Source organism: Boleophthalmus pectinirostris, unplaced genomic scaffold, assembly GCF_026225935.1.
Source record: "Boleophthalmus pectinirostris isolate CB_2022bp ecotype Guang Dong unplaced genomic scaffold, ASM2622593v1 HiC_scaffold_10, whole genome shotgun sequence".
NCBI lineage: Eukaryota > Metazoa > Chordata > Actinopteri > Gobiiformes > Gobiidae > Boleophthalmus > Boleophthalmus pectinirostris.
The window spans coordinates 6,023,674-6,046,419 of NW_026570971.1; the positions used below are offsets into that span (position 1 = coordinate 6,023,674).

General features: G+C 38.6%; 1 protein-coding gene across 2 annotated transcripts in view; it reads left to right on the forward strand.

Annotated features, from left to right (window-relative positions):
• The first annotated feature begins 4,014 nt into the window (after positions 1-4,014).
• ptpn21 (protein tyrosine phosphatase non-receptor type 21) overlaps positions 4,015-22,746 on the forward strand; it is a 40,162-nt gene continuing 21,430 nt past the window's right edge. For both annotated transcript variants that reach the window (XM_020928447.2, XM_020928448.2), the window contains exons 1-8: positions 4,015-4,212; positions 6,140-6,416; positions 12,900-13,069; positions 15,398-15,495; positions 18,165-18,232; positions 19,705-19,775; positions 19,863-19,950; positions 20,027-20,115. In XM_020928447.2, coding sequence (XP_020784106.2) covers positions 6,237-6,416; positions 12,900-13,069; positions 15,398-15,495; positions 18,165-18,232; positions 19,705-19,775; positions 19,863-19,950; positions 20,027-20,115 — 764 coding nt within the window. In that variant the 5' untranslated portion in view covers positions 4,015-4,212; positions 6,140-6,236. The remainder of the gene's footprint in view (positions 4,213-6,139; positions 6,417-12,899; positions 13,070-15,397; positions 15,496-18,164; positions 18,233-19,704; positions 19,776-19,862; positions 19,951-20,026; positions 20,116-22,746) is intronic.

Consider the following 22,746-nt stretch of genomic DNA (forward strand, 5'->3'; position numbering starts at 1 on the left):
GGAACTGTCCTGAGTAAACAGGGACACGTGGTCACACTAACCCTGCCAACAATAAAGACAGTAGAATCATAAATTCTAATTTGTTTAGGTAAAATTCAAAAGATCAGCTTAAAAACAACCAAAGCACAAAGAAAATCTGACTATACTGACTCGTGTTCGTCATGATTGGTGTCTGCATAGAGATAAGATTTTCAAAATGAAAAAAACTGGGACATCCCTGGTTTGGTTTGGTTGGTAATTATAAAATTGTGAAATGGGTGCATATTTAAGGAAAATTGTTACGCACTCTGCATTAATGTGAGTCAGCCACATTTTCTTTGTGTTTTGGTCATTTTTAAGTTGATTTTCTGTATTTTACCAAAACAAATGACAGTTTATACCTCTTTTTACTGTTGGCAGGGAAACATTTGGTCGAAAATAAGGATGTCTGGGGCATTTCTTGTCTAAAACTGGGACAAGTTACTGGTTTTGGATAAATCTGCTGGGACAGGGGACACAGGACTCAAAACTGGGGATTGTCCCAAGTAAACAGGGACACGTGGTCCCCCTAACCCTGCCAACAATAAAGACAGTAGAATCATAAATTCTAATTTGTTTAGGTAAAATACAAAAAATCTGCTTAAAAACAACCAAAACACAAAGAAAATGTGATTATACTGACTCACATGTGTTAGTGATAAATAGGGCGAACAGAGTTTCGAAATAAAAAACTGGGACATCCCTGGTTTGGTTTGGTTGATAATAATAAAATTGTGAAACGAGTGCGTATTTAAGGAAAATTGTTACGCACTCGGCACTAATGTGAGTCAGTGTAGTCACATTTTCTTTGTGTTTTGGTCATTTTTAAGCAGACATTCTGCATTTTGCTTAAATAAATGACAATTTATGCCTATTTTTATTGATGGCAGGTGTCAAATTGTGTAAAAATAGGGACACCTGGGACATTTTTTGTATAAAACTGGGACAAATCAGAGGTTTTGGATAAATCTGCTGGGACAGGGGACACAGGACTCAAACCTGGGACTGTCCTGAGTAAACAGGGACACGTGGTCACACTAACCCTGCCAACTACAAAAAGAGAGCCATAAACTGTCATCTGTTTATGTAAAATACAAAAAAAAATCTGTTTAAAAACGCCCAAAACACAAAGAAAATGTGACTGTACTGGCTCACATGTGTTACTCATGAGTGGTCTCTGCAGAACAATTTTCCTTAATTTAATTACGTTGCACTCGTTTCACAATTTTATTTTATAATTACCAACCAAAAAAACAAAAAAAAAAAAAAAAACGGGGATGTTCCAGTTTTTTTGATTTAGAAACTCTGGTCACCATAAATAATTCAAACTCTCTTTCAACATTTTTTTTTTTTTTTTTCCAAACATCCACGAAGAGGGGGGGGGTCGCTCCACCTCGCGTCGCCCAACAAAGCGGTCGGTGGAGCGGGCAAACGGCGGGGTCAGCGGCCGCGGCACTTCCAGCACATTCACCGACCGCAGCACGCACCGAATTCCACGCGTCTGATGTCATGTACAATCTATGGGCTCCGCGGAGAAACCTGCCGTGTCCCTCCGCCGCCGACGCACTACTTCGCATTCCATAACCGCGTTTAACCTCAAAAAAAAAAAAAAAAATCCATAAATATTCCCAAAAATCTCACTTAACGCTGGGAATTCTACTTTTGTGAATTTTAGCATGTTAATTTGTGTTACGTTATGTTTTATTTTAGTTTTCGCGGATGTAGACGTAAACACTTGTTGCTTCTGTCCATGGATTTAGAACTGTAGAGCTCGCATTGACTACAGCTGTCTATTGGAACGAATGCGTCAACAAAGCCGCCATCTTGGTACTGGGATAACGCAGATTTAAATGAATGGACATGAATTGGGGACATGGAGATATCAGTGTTTTAGATCGAGACCAAAACCAAGACCCCAGACAAAGTAACATCACCCAACCTTTGCCCCATCAGTACTGGTTCAGTCATGGTTTAGTCCTGGTTCAGTTCTGGTTCAGTCTTGGGTTCAGTTCTGGTTTAGTCCTGGTTACCTCCGCCAAGGAGGTTATGTTTTTGCCGGCGTTTGTCTGTTTGTTTGTTTGTTTGTTTGTTTGTTTGTCTGTTAGCAACATAACTCAAAAAGTTATGGACCGATTTTGATGAAATTTTCAGGATTTGTTGGAAATGTGAAAAGGAAAAACTGATTTCATTTTGGGGGTGATCCGGAAGAAATCCTGGATTCTGGATCACTTTGAAATTTTAGTTAACATTGTGGTAAATGGGGCCAAAAATTTTGTTTCTCAATATCTCGGTTAATTATTGACCAAACCCCATGAAATTTGACTCAGGGATGGACAATGGGATCCTCTTTCATATTCCAAATTGAAAGATACGAGACAAATATTTATGGAAAACACAATTAATATGAGGGGGACTGTAGTCCTTGGCGGAGGTCTGCGCTCTCTGAGTGCTTTTCTAGTTTAGTCTAGTTTAGGTTTAGTCCAGGTTTAGTCCTGGGTCCTGGTTTAATCCTGGTAGTCCAGTCCTGGTTTAATCCTGGTTCAGTCCTGGGTTGAGTCCTGAGTTTAGTCCTGGGTCCAGTCTTGGTTCAGTCCTGGGTTCAGTTCTGGTTCTGTCCTGGTTCAACTCTGGTTCAGTCCTGGGTTCAGTCTTGGTTTAGTCCTGGTTTAGTCCTGGTTTAGTCCAGATCAGTCTGGGTTCAAAACACAACATTTAGCATCACAGACGTACAAAATAAAATCTTACCTATGAAATGTAATGCTTTGCTCTTTCGTTGTCTTATTCTTCTCTTTCGCAAAAGTTCAGAATCTTCGCTCGCTGATACTAAAAACTAAAAACTTTACCTGAGCATTGTCCACCACCGGGGCCACTTATTAGCCAGGCTGGTGCCACCTAGTGCACAGTTTCATTTCTGTCCAGTGACTCAGTCAGGAATCAGAATACACTAGACCACAGGTGTCAAACATACGGCCCAGGGGCCAGACCCGGCCCTCCAAGACCTTTAATCTGGCCCTCGGCTGATTTTCTACTAAAATATTTAAATTATATTTTCTATTAAAATCTTGTTAATTTTCTGTGGTGTTTATCACAGCAGCGTCTCCAGCGTCTCTGTACGTGGCCCCTCCCACCAGAGCAGCACAAATGAAGACTTGTCTCTTTCCAAACGCTCTTAAAGGACGATCGTTTTGACTGTTGACCGTGACAACCCTCATCAGAAAAATGTCCAACATGAGAAAAGTGGAGCCGAGTGAAGGATTTTTCAAGAAAAATTGACTTATTCCTATTTGCATACAAGTTCATGTTAAAACATTGTGTTGAAATTACATTTTTCTTAAAGTTTCAGGTTGTTCATAATATTATAATATTTTGTAAAAGAAAGAGTTCATCAGTTAAAAAAGATTTCTGTAATAGATTTGTGTTTCTCTGCACAAATATTTGAATTTATTGGTATTTTTGGGGTTTATATGCCATGAGTTTTCTGATCCAGCCCCTTTGGGATCAAAGTAGTTTGGATACGGCCCTTGGACCAAAATGAGTTCGACACCCTTGGCTTAGACCAGGCATGTCCAAACTATGGCCCAAATGCGGCCCTCAGACAAATTTTTCTTGGCCCTCAGACGTTCAGGGGAATTGGCCCAAATTACATTGCATCAATAAAAAAATTATTTTTACTACAAGTTTTTTGAAAATCTACCTTGATAAAGTTCATATTTAAAATTTAGTGTGTGGTTTTAAGGATCTTAGCAGGAATAAAGTCTGATGGCTCATTCTAACGTGCTAAACATGCACATATTTCATCTGTTCTCTTTATTGAGCACCAGTCTACGGTCCTTGATCGGCCCTCTGCTTTGTCAGTGTTTAGATATGTGGCCCTTGATTTAAAAAGTTTGGACACCCCTGGCTTAGACAATGGAACCCCCGTACCAAGATGGCGGCGGTATTTAACGCACGCCAAAGCAGCTGTACGCGACATCTAGAGTTTTCTGTGCGCGCGCCTCGATCCCAGCAGGAAGCTCGAGTCACGCTGGAAGTATCGGGCTAACATGGAGCTGTCTACTACGTGACTCCGAACCAAAATAGCGACATTTATCTGCGTTTTTTACCCCTCAACCGCGGCCTGAAAGTGTTCACATGGACCCCAACAACCACCCGGGAATGAAGAATGAACTCGAGTGAAGCGGATTGCAAGTAAAGGTAATTTTTGATAACTTTTTGGCAAAAGTATGTAACCTGTGACGGCTGTTGTGTTCCCCGGGGCGCCGTCTATTTGCTGGGGAGTAAATTGGCTTACATCTGGGGTGAAAAGTTGTAGTTTTGAGTTTTTTGAGTTGTTTTAAGGTGATATTTTTGAACGGAAAGTTTAATGTCACAGTTTAAAGCTTGCAGTTTGGAGTTTTGACTGTGTACAATCTGCACAGTAGCGTTAAAGTTGTTTAAATGAATGGAAAAGTGATAAAAGTTGGATAAAAGTTGTGTGTAATCTAAAATAAAAGGGGATTTTTGCAGAGTTGAAATAGAAGCTTGTGGACTTCAGCTGCTTCTGTCACTGATGGATTTAAACAACTTTTTGTTTTCCCCCTAACTTATATTTCATGTATTGATTTTTATTTTTATCTTAATTTTTAATTGACTCTGGTTTTATCTAGTGTTTTTCAAAATTTGCTAGTTGTTGTTGTTATTATTATTATTATTATTATTATTATTATTATTATTATTAACAATAATAATAATAATCCTAGTAAGGGGTAAACTTACAAAAAGTAATAAATATAAATATAAAAAAATTGAATTGAAAATAAGGCTTACATTAAATAAATATGTACAAGTAAAAAAAATAAAATAAAAATAGATATAAAAAAATTAAATATAATAAACTAACCAAAAATGTTAAAAATTTAAAAATAAATAAAAAAGGAAAATAGAACAGAAATGGAATAGATAATAAGGCTTACATGTATGTAATTATGTACAAGTTAAAAAAAAATTGAAATAAAAAAATTAAAATAATAAATCTACAAAAAATGTAAAAAAAAAAGAAAAAAAAAAAAAAAAAAAGAGGCATAATTATATAAATGTAAATGTTCAAGTAAAAAAATTGAAAAATAAATAATAAACCTACAAAAATGTAAAAAAAAAAAATAAAAAATTAAATTAAATAGAATTTATATAGAACTGAAAATAAGGAGTAATTATATAAATGTAAATATACAAGCAAAAAAATTGAAAAATAAGAAATAAACCTACAAAAATGTCTAAGAAAATATATAGAAAAGAAAATAAGGCATAATTATATAAATGTAAATGTATGAGTTAAAAAAAATTAAAAATAAGTAATAAAATATAAAATCTCAACTATATACAGTGTATATAGCTGAGATTTTATTTATTACTTATTTGTCAGTTTTATTTTGACTTATTTATTTATTATTACCGTTCATATAATTTTTTTACTCTTTGTTATTATATTATATTGTGATGTGTGAGCTACTATGTCCAAATAATTTCTCTTGTGGATCAATAAAGTTTGTTTAAGTCTGCGTTACTGTAATATTTATCATAATTTTCACAAAGTTGGACTGTGTTTTGGTGATTTGGTGCAGACGTACAGTATCACACGGGGCAATAATAACAACTTGTGCTCAATGGGGTTCGAAATGAGACACTAATTGATACTAAAACTCGTATTGAAACTAGATACTCATTTTCTCACAGGTATCAGTATCAAAAAAGTCCCATTGACAGGATAGAAGCGAGCCTTTCCTGAATGTCTTGAGCTTTATAAGAGCACATATGGAACCTACCTGGACCACTGAGGATTACCCAGATATAAATCCACATGGGAATAGAAATATGTGTAATCCCTCAGTCATTATCAGTGGATTTTATCTGCTATAAAATACAAATATATAATTCACTTGTACATCTGTCCGGATTAATTTAATGTGAAGTGCTGATCCATTTTTTTAAAGCTCATAGTAAGTATTTAATTCCTGATGAATCGTAGTAAACACCGGACGTCTTGTTGTGTTTTGATAGTCGCCTGATCGTCGGGAGGGGCCTGCGCTGTGTGTAAATGTTGTAACTCTGATTCATCTGTCGTCTGTGTGCGTGTTTGTTCCAGGAGTGAAGATGCTGAACCTCAACTCAAAGCGTCACGTTCCAGTTTTGGCAGGAGACGGCTCTAAAATGTCTTAATCGGATTTTAAAGCGAGAGAACCATGCCCCTGCCGTTCGGCCTGAAGCTCAAGAGGACTCGGAGGTACACGGTGTCGAGTAAGAGCTGTCTGGTGACGCGCATCCAGCTGCTGAATGGAGACTTTGTGGAGTTCACTCTGTCTGTGGAGAGCACGGGGCAGGAATGTCTGGAGGCGGTGGCGCAGAGGCTGGAGCTCAGAGAGGTACGCCGTGTGTGACCAGTATAGACGCATCAAGGAACCTTGGACTTCCGGTCATTGCGCAATCCATACTGGGAAGGATTTTCCGAAAAAGTGAGAATCAAACCGCCATGTTTGTTTTCCCAGTGGGATGCGTCTATTGACAAAGTCGATCTTTTCAAGTCTTTTGAAACATATCGCTTTTGTTTCTGGTTCTGATATTGTCATATTTTAGTTTTGGGATTCGCACATCGTTAATTGTGTGGTTGTTGGATCCTAACAGCGGAAAACGGCTCGAGAAATTTGTTTGTGAACTTCATAAATGCAAAAGTGAATCAGATGTGTGTGACTGCAAACCTCTGTTCAAACTGTTTCTCTTCACAACGGAATTGAAGAATAGTGAAAGGTGAAGGCGATGGGCAGAATTGATCCACAGGAAGAACCAAAAATGAAAACTTTCACTGCCTAAATCATCCCGAGTTTGCAGAGAACATTTTGTATGTGGAGCAACAACAAAGCAGGATCCCGTTTGTTAAGCGAGAGGTGCAGAAGACAAACAGACTGAGCTGCACTTTATTGTTCTTGTGGTTTTACAGCAACATCACGTCTTGGTCTCTTATAGTGGAAGGTGTTTCTTGGTGAACAGCTGGTGCCTTTTTCTTTGGCGTTGACTTTTTAAATTCGTAACCGAGGTGGAGCGAGGGATCAGGGTTTTGCTTTGATGGAGCTCCACATACAATTACGATGTCCGAATCCCAAAACTAAAATATGACAACATCAGAACCAGAAACAAAAGCGATATGGTTCAAAAGACTTTAAAAGATCGACTTTGTCAATAGACACATCCCACTGGGAAAACAAACATGGCGGTTTGACGCTCACTTTTTTGGAAAATCCTTCCCAGTATGAATTGCGCAATGACCGGAAGTCCGAGATTCTTGATGCGTGTATTGACCACTAACGAGTACAAAGTTAAGGATTACTGTAATGCAATAATGTACAATAATGTCAAAAGTTTCACAACACCCTCATTTTTCCAGTTAGTCCAAGAACATAGAGAAAAATCCCGCACACTGTCTTACTTGCATATTGTGAGATTGAGATTTATTAGGTCAAAGTAAATCTAATAAATCTCACAATTTGCAAGTAAGACGGTCTGTGGGATTTTTCTCTTCATTTAGTGCAGAAAAAACTGTATTAATAACAGAAACAATTATACATATGCAATTATATTAATAGATAAAAAATAGTAAAAATAATAATTCTTTTTTACTGTTTTGATGATTAAAATGTTTCATGTTTCATGTGAACTTTGCACAAGAAGTGGTTTAACAAAGACTTTTAGTATCACAGCCATGAGTAGGGCTGGGTATCGTTAAGGAGTTGTCGATACGATACATATCTTGATACATAGGCCACAATATGATGCGCTTTTCGATACAGTGCACTTTCGATTCAATAACGATTCGATAAGATATATTTCAAATCGATTCGATGCGGTTCAATGAAAAACAAAGGCTAAATCATGGCTGTGAAAGTAAAAGTCCAATAAGTCAACTCAATTTGTGCAAAGTTAATATGAAAAACACCCATTTTACTCAAAACAGCGAAAATATCAACACAATCGTAGCTCTTACACAAAATAATTGACTGAAATATACCTAAAAATACTCTCAGCAAATATCTCGATACAGCAGTCCACGATATCGATACTGTATCATCAAATTAAGCGATACGATATATCGATACTTCAATATTTTTGCACACCCCTAGTCATGAGTTAGTCTTTATTTTTATTGAGCCGTATCAAATCAATTTGAAAATATATCGTATCGAATCAAAAGCTCACTGTATCGAGGTACGTATCGTATCGACAACTTCTTAATGATACTCGGCCCTAGTCATTAGTGTTTCCTGACCTGTATGTTTCCGTTTTTCAAAGATTTTAAATGGGTGATTCATTGGCTTAAAGCAACATTGTGTAACTTTTGAGAAGTGGGGACATCACCTGCATAATTCCATGGAAATAGAAAATTATCTCCTTACAATGTTTTATGCTTGTATGATGTTATGATTATAGTCAAAGGAATGACATTTCCATTGAAACGAGTCACGTACTGAAGCTTTAACAATGTTGAAACCATCATTCTGACCTAATTTAGAACAATGAATAAAGTACCAGCAGTGAGTAATGTAATCTGAATACTTTGGATTACTTGATATTGTCTTGCTTTTTAAAACTACATGAATGAAGCAACCACATCCTCAAAGTTCATGTTTGTTCAGTCTTTACTTGACCAGATTAAAAATATTATTGATAGAGAAATGATTTTTATATGAGATCATTGCTGCTTTAAATTATGTCCATCCTACTGTTAGGTGTCATATTGTATTAGATTTGTCTTAGTTTTAGTCCTGATTTAGTCCTGCTTTAGTCCTGGTTTTAGGTCTGGTTTTAGGTCTGGTTTAGTCCTGGTTTTAGTTCTGGTTTTAGTCCTAGTTTAGTCTGGGTTTAGTTCTGCTTTAGTCCTGGTTTAGTCCTGGTTCAGTCCTAGTTTAGTCTTGGTTTTAGTTCTGTTTTTGTCCTGATTTAGTCCTGATTTAGTCCTAGTTTAGTCCTGGTTTAGTCCTGGTTTAGTCTTAGTTTAATCCTGGTTTAGACCTGGTTTAGTCCTGGTTTGTCTTGGTTTTAGTTCTGTTTTTGTCCTGATTTAGTCCTGATTTAGTTCTAGTTTAGTCCTGGTTTTAGCCCTTTTAGGTCTGGTTTAGTCTCCTAGTTTAGTCCTTTAGTCCTGGTTTTAGTCCTGGTTTAGTCCTGGTTTATCTGGTTTAGTCCTAGTTTAGTCCTGGTTTAGTCCTAGTTTAGTCCTGGTTTAGTCTTTGGTTTTAGTCCTAGTTTAGTCTTGGTTTTAGTTCTGTTTTTTGTCCTGATTTAGTCCTGATTTAGTTCTAGTTTAGTCCTGGTTTTAACCCGGTTTAGTCCTAGTTTAGTCCTAGTTTAGTCCTGGTTTTAGTCCTGGTTTAGTCCTAGTTTAGTCCTGGTTTTAGTCCTGGTTTAGTCTTAGTTTAATCCTGGTTTAGACCTGGTTTTAGTCCTGGTTTAGTCTTAGTTTAATCCTGGTTTAGACCTGGTTTTAGTCCTGGTTCAGTCCTAGTTTAGTCTTGGTTTTAGTTCTGTTTTTTGTCCTGATTTTGTCCTGATTTAGTTCTAGTTTAGTCCTGGTTTTAGTCCTGGTTTAGTCCTAGTTTAGTCCTGGTTTTAGTCCTAGTTTAGTCCTGGTTTTAGTCCTGGTTTAGTCTTAGTTTAATCCTGGTTTAGACCTGGTTTTAGTCCTGGTTTAGTCTTAGTTTAGTCCTGGTTTAGCCCAAAATGTAAAACAGGAAAATACCACCATGTAATCCATTTATTTCAACAAAGTAACTGTAATCCAATTACCACTCACTGAAACAGTAACTGTAACCGAATACAGTGACTCATAATTTGTACTCTGATTACATAACTCCGGTTCACGTAATCTGTTACTCCCCAACACTGAGTACCAGTACCAGTAATCATAATAACTACAGTATAATCAAGTGTGTAGTAATAGTAAAAACTTTTTCATTCTTGTCATTCACCTTCTTCCTCGAAATATAAAGAGTTTAATTGTTCTTTGATTAGTGCCCAGGTTGTATCAACATGACTCAGTCTCCATGTGACCGCTGACAACACTCACATTTTTGATTGTGAATGTCATCTGTTTGCTTTTGTGTCTTTGGGCAAGTCACTCCCACTGCCCACTCCAGTGACAGCAACAGCGGAACAGCGGGTAGTGTAACACCAACAGCGGGTTGTGTAAGAACCTCAGAAATCCACACAGGAATGATTTGAGTATGTAATGCAAGAGAAAAAATGTATGAGTCTATTTTAATTCAGTCCAACGGTGAGGTACACTGTCTCAAAAACTCCTGTGTGAGTGTCCCTGAACTGATAACAGTCCCAAAGTTCATCCAACTTCCTCTGTTTGTGTGTAACTTTCTTTGGCTGATGTCTGTGTTACAGATGCTATAGCACATGGGGAACAAAAAAAAATATTTAAAATACAATTTCATAGTAAAGTTCTGTGAGCAAATGAGGATTATATTGGTATTACAGACTGAAAAATGTGTGCCACTTCAGGAAGCTCAGTAAAACGACATAAACAAGGCCCGACATGTTGTCTCGCTACATTCACATTTCATTTTATTATGATATAGGCGAGTTTCATTGTTGACAAAAGTGCGCGTTGCATGCTATTTTGGTCGGCGGCAAGAAACACTAATTCAACATGACTGACGGAGCGAGAAAGCACGTAAAGGGTATTGATCCCGGGTATTTATCCACTCTAACGGCAGAGAACCCAAGATGATTTGACCAGAAATTGGTCATAAGCATCGATGGACGACAAATCACCCTTTTCAACCCCGACAAAAGGTGGACCAAACCAAATTTCTGGTCAGAATCACCAACTACCTTGACAAATACTCACTTTGGCGATATTCACAATGACTTGGTGGAAACTCCTGGGCCGTTCACAGCAGAAAAGATGAAAACCTCCAAGAGTCTCGATGTGTTGTTGAACTTGTTGGAGTCCACGGTTTGTTAGGATCTTCTACGTTTGCTCTGCGAATGTTTGAAAGCCGTTTAATTCGCCGTTAGCGGTTCTTTTCACTCAGAATACGAAAAAGACATTTTCCTTCTTCCGTGCTTCTATTTGTGCATCCGATAATGCAGCAGGAATTTACCATTATCGGGGATAAATACGCGAGGTTACGCACTGTGTTTGACCGCTACGGTGTTTCTTGCCTCCGACCAAAATATTTCCCAGCATGCAACGCGGGATTTTAATAACAATGACGTCAGCTAAAACTCGCCTATAGAAGCAGATTTTTTAACTCAAAACATCACACAGCCGACTAAAGGCGCACGTGAACATCCCCCCTCTCCCGGGCACAGCAGGTACCCGTGTGCCGCCCAAGAGAAGGGGGTATCTGGAGGGAGGAGGGGGACGTTCCCGCTGAGAGAATGGAGACCAGACTAATTTTATTATTTAATGAGACGGGGACAGTGCACAATTCACATTAACCTTAACAGTAGAGATGCATTGTACCAGGTTGTAGCACCAGAGCTTATTTCCACCTGTCGTCCCTGGGCAACTTCATTGATGGATTGTATTTAATTGACCTTAGCTATCAACTATTCTTCCTGGAGACCTATGTAGCATGTTTTGGGTCTATCCATCTGCATGAAAAAATACAGAGACATATCGTTATGAACTTTCCAGGCAAGAGAAGTTCTAGTAAACAGCTTCTTTATATGTGAAAAAGTCAAGTAAACAGTCCAGTCACTCCCAAAACTCCGGCTAACTCAACGTCTTTGTGTTACTGTCCGTATAAATCCATATAATTCCGGTAAATATCACTCATTTTGGACTCCAGCGACTAAACATCTGAAGGACTACAGTTGGTCTGGCATGATAATTTCTATATTGACTTGTCGTTTAATAGTTGAAACCTGGAACATCATTATCTTGAAAATTACTAAGTCTAATTCGATGATGATGATGTTGATGATGGTCTGCCAGATCCTTTAACCGCGCATAAACAGCTGAACTCTTTAATTTTTTGGCACCAAGTCCAAATTTGTTTGCCTGTTGGTGAAGTTTTTCCAAATTTTGGGTGATTCTGTGCAAGCAGATTCCAAAACGTAGCCACTCATTCTGTGGGAATGAATGGCTCAACCTGAAAACAGACAACAAAACAATAAAATAAAAATAAAACATGAATAATTATGAAATCTTGATCTGTTTCAACACATTCTGTGAAAATTTGAGGTTATTTCAACAAGAATTAAGTAGCATAAAGTAGTTTAAATATTGTTTATTGCATTTATTTACAATTTGAGTGTTATATGAGTGAACCAGTGCTGTCTACAATTGTTATGGATCAGATCTGCACTAGGGGTGTGCAAACATATCGGAATATCGATATATCGTATTGTTTAATGTGATGATACAGTATCGATATCGTGGGCTACTGTATCAATATTTCCCCAAGAGTGTTTTACTAAATTATTTTGTTACAGTGCTACATTTTTGTTGCTTGTGGAGTGAAAGGAAGCTCATTTATGAGACACATTTGACATTTTTACTGTTTTGATGATTAAAATGTTTGTGTTTCATATGAACTTTTCACAAGAAGCGATTTAACAAAGCCTTTTAGCATCAGAGAACGATTTAGCCTTTATTTTTTATTGAACCGTATCGAATCGATGTGAAATATATCGTATCTAATTGAAAGCGCACTGTATCGAGATTTGTATCGTATCGTGGCCTGTGTATCGAGGTATGTATCGTATCGGCAACTCCTTAATGATACCCAGCCCAAATCTGCACCCTCTGCACACTGCTAGATCGTAACACCAGTTTTCAATGTAAAAAAAACCTGCTGTGATGTTAAGCTGCTTAACCGTGGCCTTCCCTTTGTCAGATCACGTACTTCAGCCTGTGGTACTACAACAAGCAGAACCAGCAGAGATGGATGGACCTGGAGAAGCCCCTGAAGAAGCAGCTGGACAAGTACGGCCTGGAGCCCACCGTGTACTTCGGGGTGGTCTTCTACGTGCCCAGTGTGTGCCAGCTGCAGCAGGAGATCACCAGGTATCTGCACTGCTGACTTAGACTTGGACAAACTTAACTGATCCACCAAGTACTTGAAATTACTACTTTTACACACTCTGCAGTCACAATACTCCATATGTTCTGGTGGATCAGGAAAAGTACGAAAGGCAGAGATTTTCCAGGCTCAAAATGTATCGTGTGCACATTTTTCGGAATATTGAGGCTACGTTGACATTTGAGCTGTAGCTGGTCAGATAGTAACATCTATGACCCTTTATACTACAACTCAAAAAGTGTAAGATGCATGATGTAACTTTTCTGCTGATTCCCTGTCTCCATGAGAAGTTGCTTTGCCCAAAATGTTCCATGGTATATCTTTTATTCAATTACAGCAAAGTACTTAATACATACATCAGGTGCATTTGTGGAATTTTGCCAAATATTTATCTCTGGCCAGATTTTTTACAATATGGTCCACTCAGAAAAAAGTTGACAGTGATGATCCTGTTTTAAGGTCAGTTGTTGATAGGGCTGTAGGCTTTTAGTTGATGATTAATTGGCTGATGGAGTCTAAAGGCCGCCGCTCAATACAGGAGAATTTGCCCAATTTAGGCTGCGATTTGCTGCTCCCCGAGTTAAATGTGACTCTGAGCTCCTCTTGTCAGATTGTAGCCACCAAAAATCAACAACGGTACAGCAACAGCCAATAAAACGGAGTGTCAGGGGCAGACGGAGTTAAAGGTTGTATAGAGGATTTTTTTAAGGAAAGAGAAATCCAGCAACAGTCCTTTTTCAAATGTAGTGCATGCGTGACACCACCTTCCTCCTCCACAGGTCCCTCTAGAAATAATTTAGAGACCGACACCTCAGTTTTTAGACCCTTCGTCTGCTTCAGTCGCGCAGTCACTGAAAGGAATCTCCAAGAATCACCTCAGTTTGTCTTCGTTCCTTTTCTCCTTCTCCTTTCAGCGACCTCAAAAACCGACTTTCTTTTGCGGCGAACTGGTCGTGGATTCTCGTCCGACATCGCAACAAACTTTATGCGAACTGCGAGAGAGCCACAATTAGAAAAAGCCTCTAAGAACTGCTGCATAGTTACCTTAGAAACGTAGGGAGTTTGATTGACAACCTGACAGCCAATAGAAAATGAGGCAGCCTCGTTTTCTATTGGCTGATGTTTATCTGGCCTCAACACGTCCACAGTTGATAGATTTTCTTTCTTTTTTTTTTTTTGGTCATCATAATTACAAGGCTGCTGCATCTCTGTAATGGTATTTTAAACTTTCATTGACAATTTGAAACAAATAAAAAAAATCCTCCATACAACCTTTAAGGACACAGAGGCACAAGATACAAATAATTATTTCACTTCACCTCTCAAAAAGTTGTACATTTAAACTGCAGAATCTAAATAATGTAAATAATGACCCACAGTCCACAAAACCGTGTTATTAATCCAGTTTGAGGCGTTCTTTGAAAGTAAAAATTAAAGCGCACGGATCGAGGTGAAGCTGCAGATTAGAAATAGTGACTCTACCTCCTTTGGACTTTATCGTCTTTTATACTTTACAAATCATGTATTTGAAGTTTTGCACCACATTTCACAAATAAAAATAACACAGTTTTGACTTGTATCTAAAGTAGAAGTGCAGCACTCTGATCTTTGAACACTTAAGAGTCTCAAAGCGAGTGGTTTTACTGTAGACGGGAAACAGCCGAAGCAATCGCACTCACAACTTTATATCCTGTGGTCCGTAGACGGATCCCGCTGCAGTCTTTGCCACCGGAGATTTTAAGTCTGATAAGATTTTCCTCCTGTCTGTGGTGTGTGCTTTTTATCTCACTTTTAAAAATCGTTTAAAGACCGAAAAATCCTGTAGTGTGTGGCGGCTTTAGTCAAACATTTGTATTAGTTGACCAATCATTTGATTTAGATTCTAAAGATTTATACGTAACAATAGCAGACAGTTCGCTCATTAACTTTGCTATTTTGTTTTAATATAAATGTATCTCCAAAAAGGTAGATTAAGCTCATGATTCACAAGTTTAATCTGTTTTTATATAGTTCCTTGTACTTTCTTTAGCATAAATAATAGTTCTTGCGTGAGCTCTCGTGCAGGTTCAGTCCTGTGAGTGCAGTTTGGGTCCGAAACACGGATACAGAATCATTTTTGAGAGATTTTGCCCTTTTTTTAGTCGATTAATCAATTGGCTGGATAGTCATTACAGAAATTCTTGTTGTACTATTTGACTATAACACTAGTAGTTACTGATAGTTTTTAGTGGCAATATATCATGATTCAGAATGTGTGATTTGTGATTTTGTGATTCAAAAACTGGTCTAATCCTGAGTCCATTTGCCCACAGATATCAGTATTACCTGCAGCTCAAGAAGGACGTTCTGGACGGCAAGATCTCGTGCTCTTTGGAACAGGCCATCCACTTAGCCAGTTTAGCGGTGCAGGGTAAGTTTTCTCCAGGCCGCTTCATCGTGCTCACTGCTTGTTTTGCTTGGCGTGCAGAAATACCTCTCAGTCTGTTATGTTCTGTCACATGCCGCTGACACTAATATATGTAGTTACTCTGTTAGCGTCTTGTTTAGGAGGGGAATGCCCGTACGCAGCTCAATGTCGAGCTCATTCACGATAACTCAACCCGCAGAGAGTCCAAGGGAACACAGAAGTTTGTAATTAATAGGATGAGAATTCTAATTTACCGTATTTTTCGGATTATAAATCACACCAGCCAAAAAATGAATAATGAAGAAGAAAAAAACATATAAGTCACACTTTTGGGGGGAAATTTCTTTTATAAAATCAGAGACCTGGAACTGACATTTCATCGTAAAAGGCAAGTTAAAGTAATGGCAACAGAACAGAGAACAACAGACTGTTAACGTCACATATGAACAGTTCTTCAGATAAACTATAACATAAACAACAGAACAGAACAAGTTTAACAAACTCTCCATCTCACTCCAAATCACTAAATCCATTCAATTCTTCATCCTCGGTGTCACTTCTGAGCAACTCCACGACCTCCGGAGGTAAACAGAGCGCCGCTTCCTCTTCTGTGTCGCTGTCATCAGACTCTGCATCAGTTCCAGTTAGAATTATTCTGGCCTTTCTGAATCTGAATCAGGATGGTTTCAGTGTCACTGAAGTCCAGGTTTTGTCCATCCATCCAATGATTTCCAGAAAAGTTGCATGGTGCATCCTCCCGGTTACCGTAAAGCTGTGTTCTTCATCCCCGCTTCCCACCAGTCCCTCACAAGTTTCTCGCTCACTCCAAACTTTCTTTCTGCTGCTTGATTAATGTTTTCGGCTGCAGATTTCACTACTTGCAGCAGGACAGCAGCAGGACTTTCTGCGGGAGACATGTGCAGAAAACTGACACACAAGCTTAGAGCCTCTCGTGGGTGTCAGTCTGAAAATTTTAATATATAAGCAGTGTTGGGAAGGTGACTTTTAAAATGTAATCCCCTACAGATTACAGATTACACACACCAAAATGTAGTTTGTAACGTAATCCATTAAATTACTTAAAGTGAGTAATGTAATCTGAATACTTTGGATTACTGGATTTGCTGTAGAGAAGCAAAGACAAGGAAATCTTCACATGAGATGTTTTGTCTGATAAAAGAAAATGAAAAGTCCAGACTTTACTTAACCATATTAAAAATATTATTGATAGAAGAGGAGAAGACATGTCCACACAGCATGATTTAGTCCTGTTAAATCCTGTTTTAGACCTGGTTTAGATCTGGATTAGATCTAGTTTAGCTCTAATTTAGACCTGGTTTTAGTCCTGGTTTTAGACCTGGTTTAGTCCTGATTTAGACCTGGTTTAGATCTAGTTTAGACTTGGTTTTAGACCTGGTTTTAGACCTGGTTTAGATCTAGTTTAGACCTGGTTTTAGACCTGGTTTAGATCTAGTTTAGACCTGGTTTTAGACCTGGTTTAGACCTGGTTTTAGACCTGGTTTTAGACCTGGTTTTAGACCTGGTTTAGATATAGTTTAGATATAGTTTAAACCTGGTTTAGTGTTCGGCAATGAGTGGGATTACGGGAAAAAATAAATAAATGTGAAAACAGGAAAATACCACCGTGTAATCCATTTATTTCAATAAAGTAACTGTAATCCAATTACCACTCACTGAAACAGTAACTGTAACTGAATACAGTTACTCATAATTTGTACTCTGATTACGTAACTTCGGTACATGTAATCTGTTACTCCCCAACACTGTGTATAAGTCGCACCAGAGTATAAATCGCAGGACCATCCAAATGAAAAAAAAGTGTGACTTATATTTAGAAAAATACGGTAGATGATTTCTCCAACATGTGTCCTGTTTGTAAACAGTGTTGGGAAAGTAAAATCAGAAACTCACTCCTCACAGCAAGAAGGTTCCGGGTTTGATCTCTGGTCACCTGGGCCGTTCTGTGCTGAGTTTGCATGTTCTCCCTGTTTCTGGGTGTGTGTGGTCATAATTGTTATCTGGACTACACACTGTAAAACACATACAGAAAGTCCTTTATATAACAACAGTGGCATTATGAAATCAAAATGTCCAAAAAAGATTACACAGTTAGTCATTTTCATCAATATTATGCTTTATTATTAAATATCCTCTGTTAAGAAGCCTGCTGTCACCGTATTTCTGAATTTTATTAACTGAATTTTGATAATTTGACACACAAATCGAAATCGTGCTCATAATTCAATTAATTACACAGCCTTAGCTACCTCTATGGTCAAAAAAGTTTTATAGTTCCAGCTGTGACTGTGTCGTTATAGCTTTAGCGGATAGAGACGGCAGAGACAGACGCGCTGTAGTGACTTTGCATTTCTGCAGTGTCCCACTGTTTTGACTTGGCTCAAAATAAAGCCGTGTCACTGTGTCTGGGCGTTCCCGAGTGCGCGGTGTGTGCGGAGGGGGACAGTTGTAGCTTTTAAGCCTGGATGCCTGGAATAGGGCGCGTATGTGGAGCCGCTGCCAGAGGAGCTCTCTATTACAAACAGGCCTCCTCTAAAGTTAGCCAGCGTCATGGTACATATCTCACATTCTTCTCACCATCTGGAGCGCACCGTCGTCTCCAGGTACTTCATCATGTTCCTCTACCCCCACAGCTGCTCTGGGAGACTTCAATCGCTACGACTCCCAGGAGTTCCTTCAGAAGTTTGACCTGTTCCCGGAAGTAAGCCAACAAAACACCAACACGACTTTTGGATTTAAGGGATTTAGTGACGTAAACTGAACATTTCAAACTTTTACCTTCCAAAGATGAGCAAGAAAATGTGGCTAAAGTGAATACATATAAACAGAATTGGCCAGGTTTAAAGAACTAATTTTAGAAGACCGTATTTAGTAATGCAACCAGGTTTATTATGAAATTTAGAACGGTTCTCCCATGTTAGTAAACTGAGAACTAGTAACGATTAAAGCATTACTGTAATCAGATTAACTTTTTAATGACACAGTAATGGCAAAAGGAGAAATTCAGTGTGTCAACTGGACAAAAGTTTATTTGGTCAAATACGTTTCGCAGATCGTCAAAGCTGCTTCAGTTCTGGTCAAAATGTTGGTGGACACTTCCTTATATCTGCCTGAAGGGAGGAGCTAACTACACTGAAACTACTCTGAAACTAACACATCTACTTGTTTACAGTTTCTGTTTGTTAGCATTATTGAGCTGCACTGAGTCTGGGGTCATATTAGCAGATTCATTCAGGGCCATAATGGAGCTTTCACACCTCTAGGCCTAACCTGGCTCTCTGGTGTTTTCTTTGCTTTTTTTGTTTTGTTTGTTTGATTGTTTTTATTTATTTGTTTGTTTGAGCAAGGTAAAGCAAAATCAACAACACTAACAAAAAACCAAACAAAAACAAGGATATGTACATGTACATATTTGGGACCTGGTGTTCAAAAGGAGTAGGATGAAGTTTAAAAGAAACTTTTAATGTCCTACCCCAATTGCTTTCCATAATCAAATGGTTGACACATTTATTCATTTATTGATTGATTGATTGATTTGTATTTATTTATTTTTATTTCGGTCTGAGTATGGAGTTGTAAATAGGAGAGAGATGGTGTCTGAGTTTTCCGTTTCTGTTCAAAGATGGATTGTTTTTCCTAACAAAAATAGATGCTTTAACTCCACTTTCAAACCACTTCTTTTCTCTGGCTCAGATCTGTACCTCACTGTCCTCAAAGGAGTGACCCGGGGCTTTGAGATGTACAGCAGACTGAGGTCCATTATTGCTCTCTTGTCTGTGTTGGTACATCCTCTTGTGAATTCGCCGTTTTGTGTTAGTTTCAGAGTAGTTTCAGTGTAGTTAGCTCCTCCCTTCAAGCAGATATAAAGAAGTGTCCACCAACATTTTGGGCAGAATTGAAGAAGCAGCTTGGATGAGCTGCGAAACGTCTTTAACCAAATAAACTTTTGTCCAGTTGACAAAGTGAATTTCTCTTTTTGCCATGGATTCTACCTGGACAACTGAGGGATTTTACACATAATAAAGTAATGTAACTAATTAGATTACGCTTTACTTTCCTTAGTAAATTTTTCCATTTTTCCCTGCCTTTTTAAGTACTTTATAATAATTGCTAATACTGTGCTGTCTACTGTGCAGATTTTAGCTACAATATCTAAAAGTGTTTGTGATGTAGGACTGGATTCAGGATGAGCGAGTGCTGGAGGAGGCCACGCAGAAAGTGGCTCTGCTTTATCAGAGATTACGGTAATCAAAAGCCCTATCTCTCAATATGTGCTCCTATTTTCGTTTTGTGTTGTTTTTGCTCATGTACTTTTCCTCTTGTGTTTTTAGAGGACTGTCTGCCCCAGAAGCAGAGATGTTGTATATGCAGGAAGTGGAGAAGACGGAGGGCTACGGACAGGAAAGCTTTCAGGCTAAAGTACGACCCCATTCTAACTTGAGCTCTTAAAATATTAAAGCGACGATGAAAGTAAAACCGTGTTGAACCCGCACAGGACAGCTCTGGAGCAGACGTGACCCTAGGATCCTGTCTGGACGGCATCTTCGTCAAGCACAAAAACGGACGGCCTCTGCTTCTTTTTAGGTTTGTACTGAATATGTTAAACCGTCTGTTTCAGAGGCTGTGTGAAGTTGGCAAGCGCTCCTCTTCTCTGTGTGGGTTTCCCCTCAAAACACAATCCCCAACAGTTTAATCCTCCTGAACGCTGCTCACTGAGATTAGCCCTTGTTCCTTAGGAGGACTTCCTTCTCAAATGGAACAAAAAGTCAACATAACACCAAACTTTAAAGACTAACTATGGGATATTCACTGTAAACACATAGATCGCCATATTACCTTTTGAAAATGCTATATTCAAATCAGGTTTATTTATACAGCACATTTAAAACAACTACAGCTGACCAAAGTGCTTCACATAAAAGTCAACAAAAACATAAACAGATATACATGTAAAAACTACAATAAAACACCAAGATAAACTGAACAGCTTGTATTATTGCCAGGGAGAACAAGTGAGTTTCCAGTCTAGTCTTAAACTGTGTTACAGACTGAGAGGATCTGACAGGAAGAGGAAGTCTGTTCAAGAGTCTGGGCGCTGCCACAGAAAAGCCTCTGTCACCTCTCGTCTTGAGCCTCGTTTTGGAGCTGGTCAGCTGATCTCAGGGCTCCAGAGTGCAAACATTTGAACACATTAAGGCCACGTTTATATGATGATGGTCATAGCAGAAAACGCAAAAGTGGCGTCGCGTCTTCACTTTTTATTCCACGTTTAGACGAGCGTTTTCGGGAAGAAATCAGTGTGCGACAGTGTGTGGAATTCGATAGGGTATGTTTGTACTTAAAGCAGCAGGGGCGTCTTTGGACATTCGGAAGTTTTCATGATGCACATTTTCATCAGCTCCTCCTTACACAAACTTGTCCCACCATCGACTGGTTCTCCAGGTCTCGTCCATATCCGTCTGACTCACCTGCGACGACCTGGTGCATCTAGAATTTGACAGAGGTGATTGCAGATCCTTCTCTCTTCACTAATAGTATCTCTGCAGATTCTCCACATTTGTTGGGAGTCTCCTGTAGAGTTTATTAGAGCAGTTTGAAGGTCCGACGTGTGGAAATGATCCAACATGTTTCTGTGTACTGTATGTTTGTGACGTAAACGCGTGACCGACGTGAGCAGATCTGACCAGAGTTTTGCGTCTTGGGCAGTGTAGACTTAAACACTACAGCGGAGTGTATTCAACTTTTCCACTCTGGAGGGTGTTATCAGATTTTTGTGTTTTTAAGCCCCAAAAACGCTGTCACCGTCTAAACGAAACACACTTCCAATAAAGTATTTTGTCATTTCTACCCGCAAGCGTTCTCGTGTAAACAGGCCCTCAGTAACATTTTAAACTGTACCCGATAAAAGACAGGGAGCCAGTGCAGGTGTGATGTGTTCTTGTCTCTTGGCATTTGTCGGCAGACGAGCTGTAATGTTCTGGACGTGTTGTAAAAGCAGCAGGAGCCTGGTCCAGCCCCACATACAAAGAATTGCAATAGTCCAGACGCGATGTTACAAATGCAGGGATCGCATTTTTGAAATCCGCCTGTGGGAGGTCAGGTTTATTTTAGCAAGGAGCCTTCACTGAAAGGTGCCAGACTTTATGACAGAGCTGATGTTCTTGTCCAGTTTGAACATGGAGCATAGAACATATTTACTGAAAACACTCAAACACAGTCAGAGAAAACTAAAGAACTAAACTAAACTAAAGAACCTACTGCTCATTACACCAGGTTTGGGAATATTTGAGGTACATCTATATCTGTTCTGTGTCATGTTTTTATAGATTTGTGGAAAGTTGTCATACAGGAGCGTGGGTGATGTCGGCTTGTGGGCGGAGCCTTGTACAGACTCTGCTAACCATAAAGAGGGTTTGAATAGGGAGCAGGAGAGATCGCTAGATTACTGAAACATTCACAGATGACATAAAAATACATCTTCGGGCTTGTTTTTTTTTTTTTTGCATATATATTTATTGCCTTTTAGTTTTAACAAAATAATCAACAAAATAACAATATAAGCAATACAAGCAAAATAAAACAAAACAAACAAACAAACATTGGCCCATTCATATATTAGACACAGATACAACCATTTCAGAATGTAAATACCCTATTCATAATAGCTGAGATCTCAAGTTCAGTAAACATCAAAAATGGTTCCCAAGTTTTCTTAAAGATATTGTCCTTATGATGAAGCCGACACGTCAGGTAATCGAGAGAAACAAAAACAAGAACCGTCTTCTGCCATTGAGTTTTAGTGGGGGTCTGGTCAGAAACCCAATTCACTAGTAGACTTTTTCTGGCACAAAAAGTCAGCATCCCGTACAGTTTTCTATTATATTTATCTTTTACAACGGGTTCAGTTACACCAAGCAACAGAAACAGAGGATTGTTAGTTAAATTTACAGACAGAATTGTTTGTATTTCTTGTCCAATCATTTGACAGAATTGTTGCACTTTTGGACAAGACCAAAGACAGTGTGTAAGGGTACCAATCTAGTTCTTGCACTTCAAACACAACGGCGAAGAGCTAGGTTTTAATTTATTATATCGATAAGGGGAAATATGAGCTCTGTGGGGAATCATAAGCGGAGTTGCTTTAACCGTATTACAAACATCTGGGCATGTTTTTGATGAGAGAACGTTATAACATGGTAGAAAGTTCAAAAATGT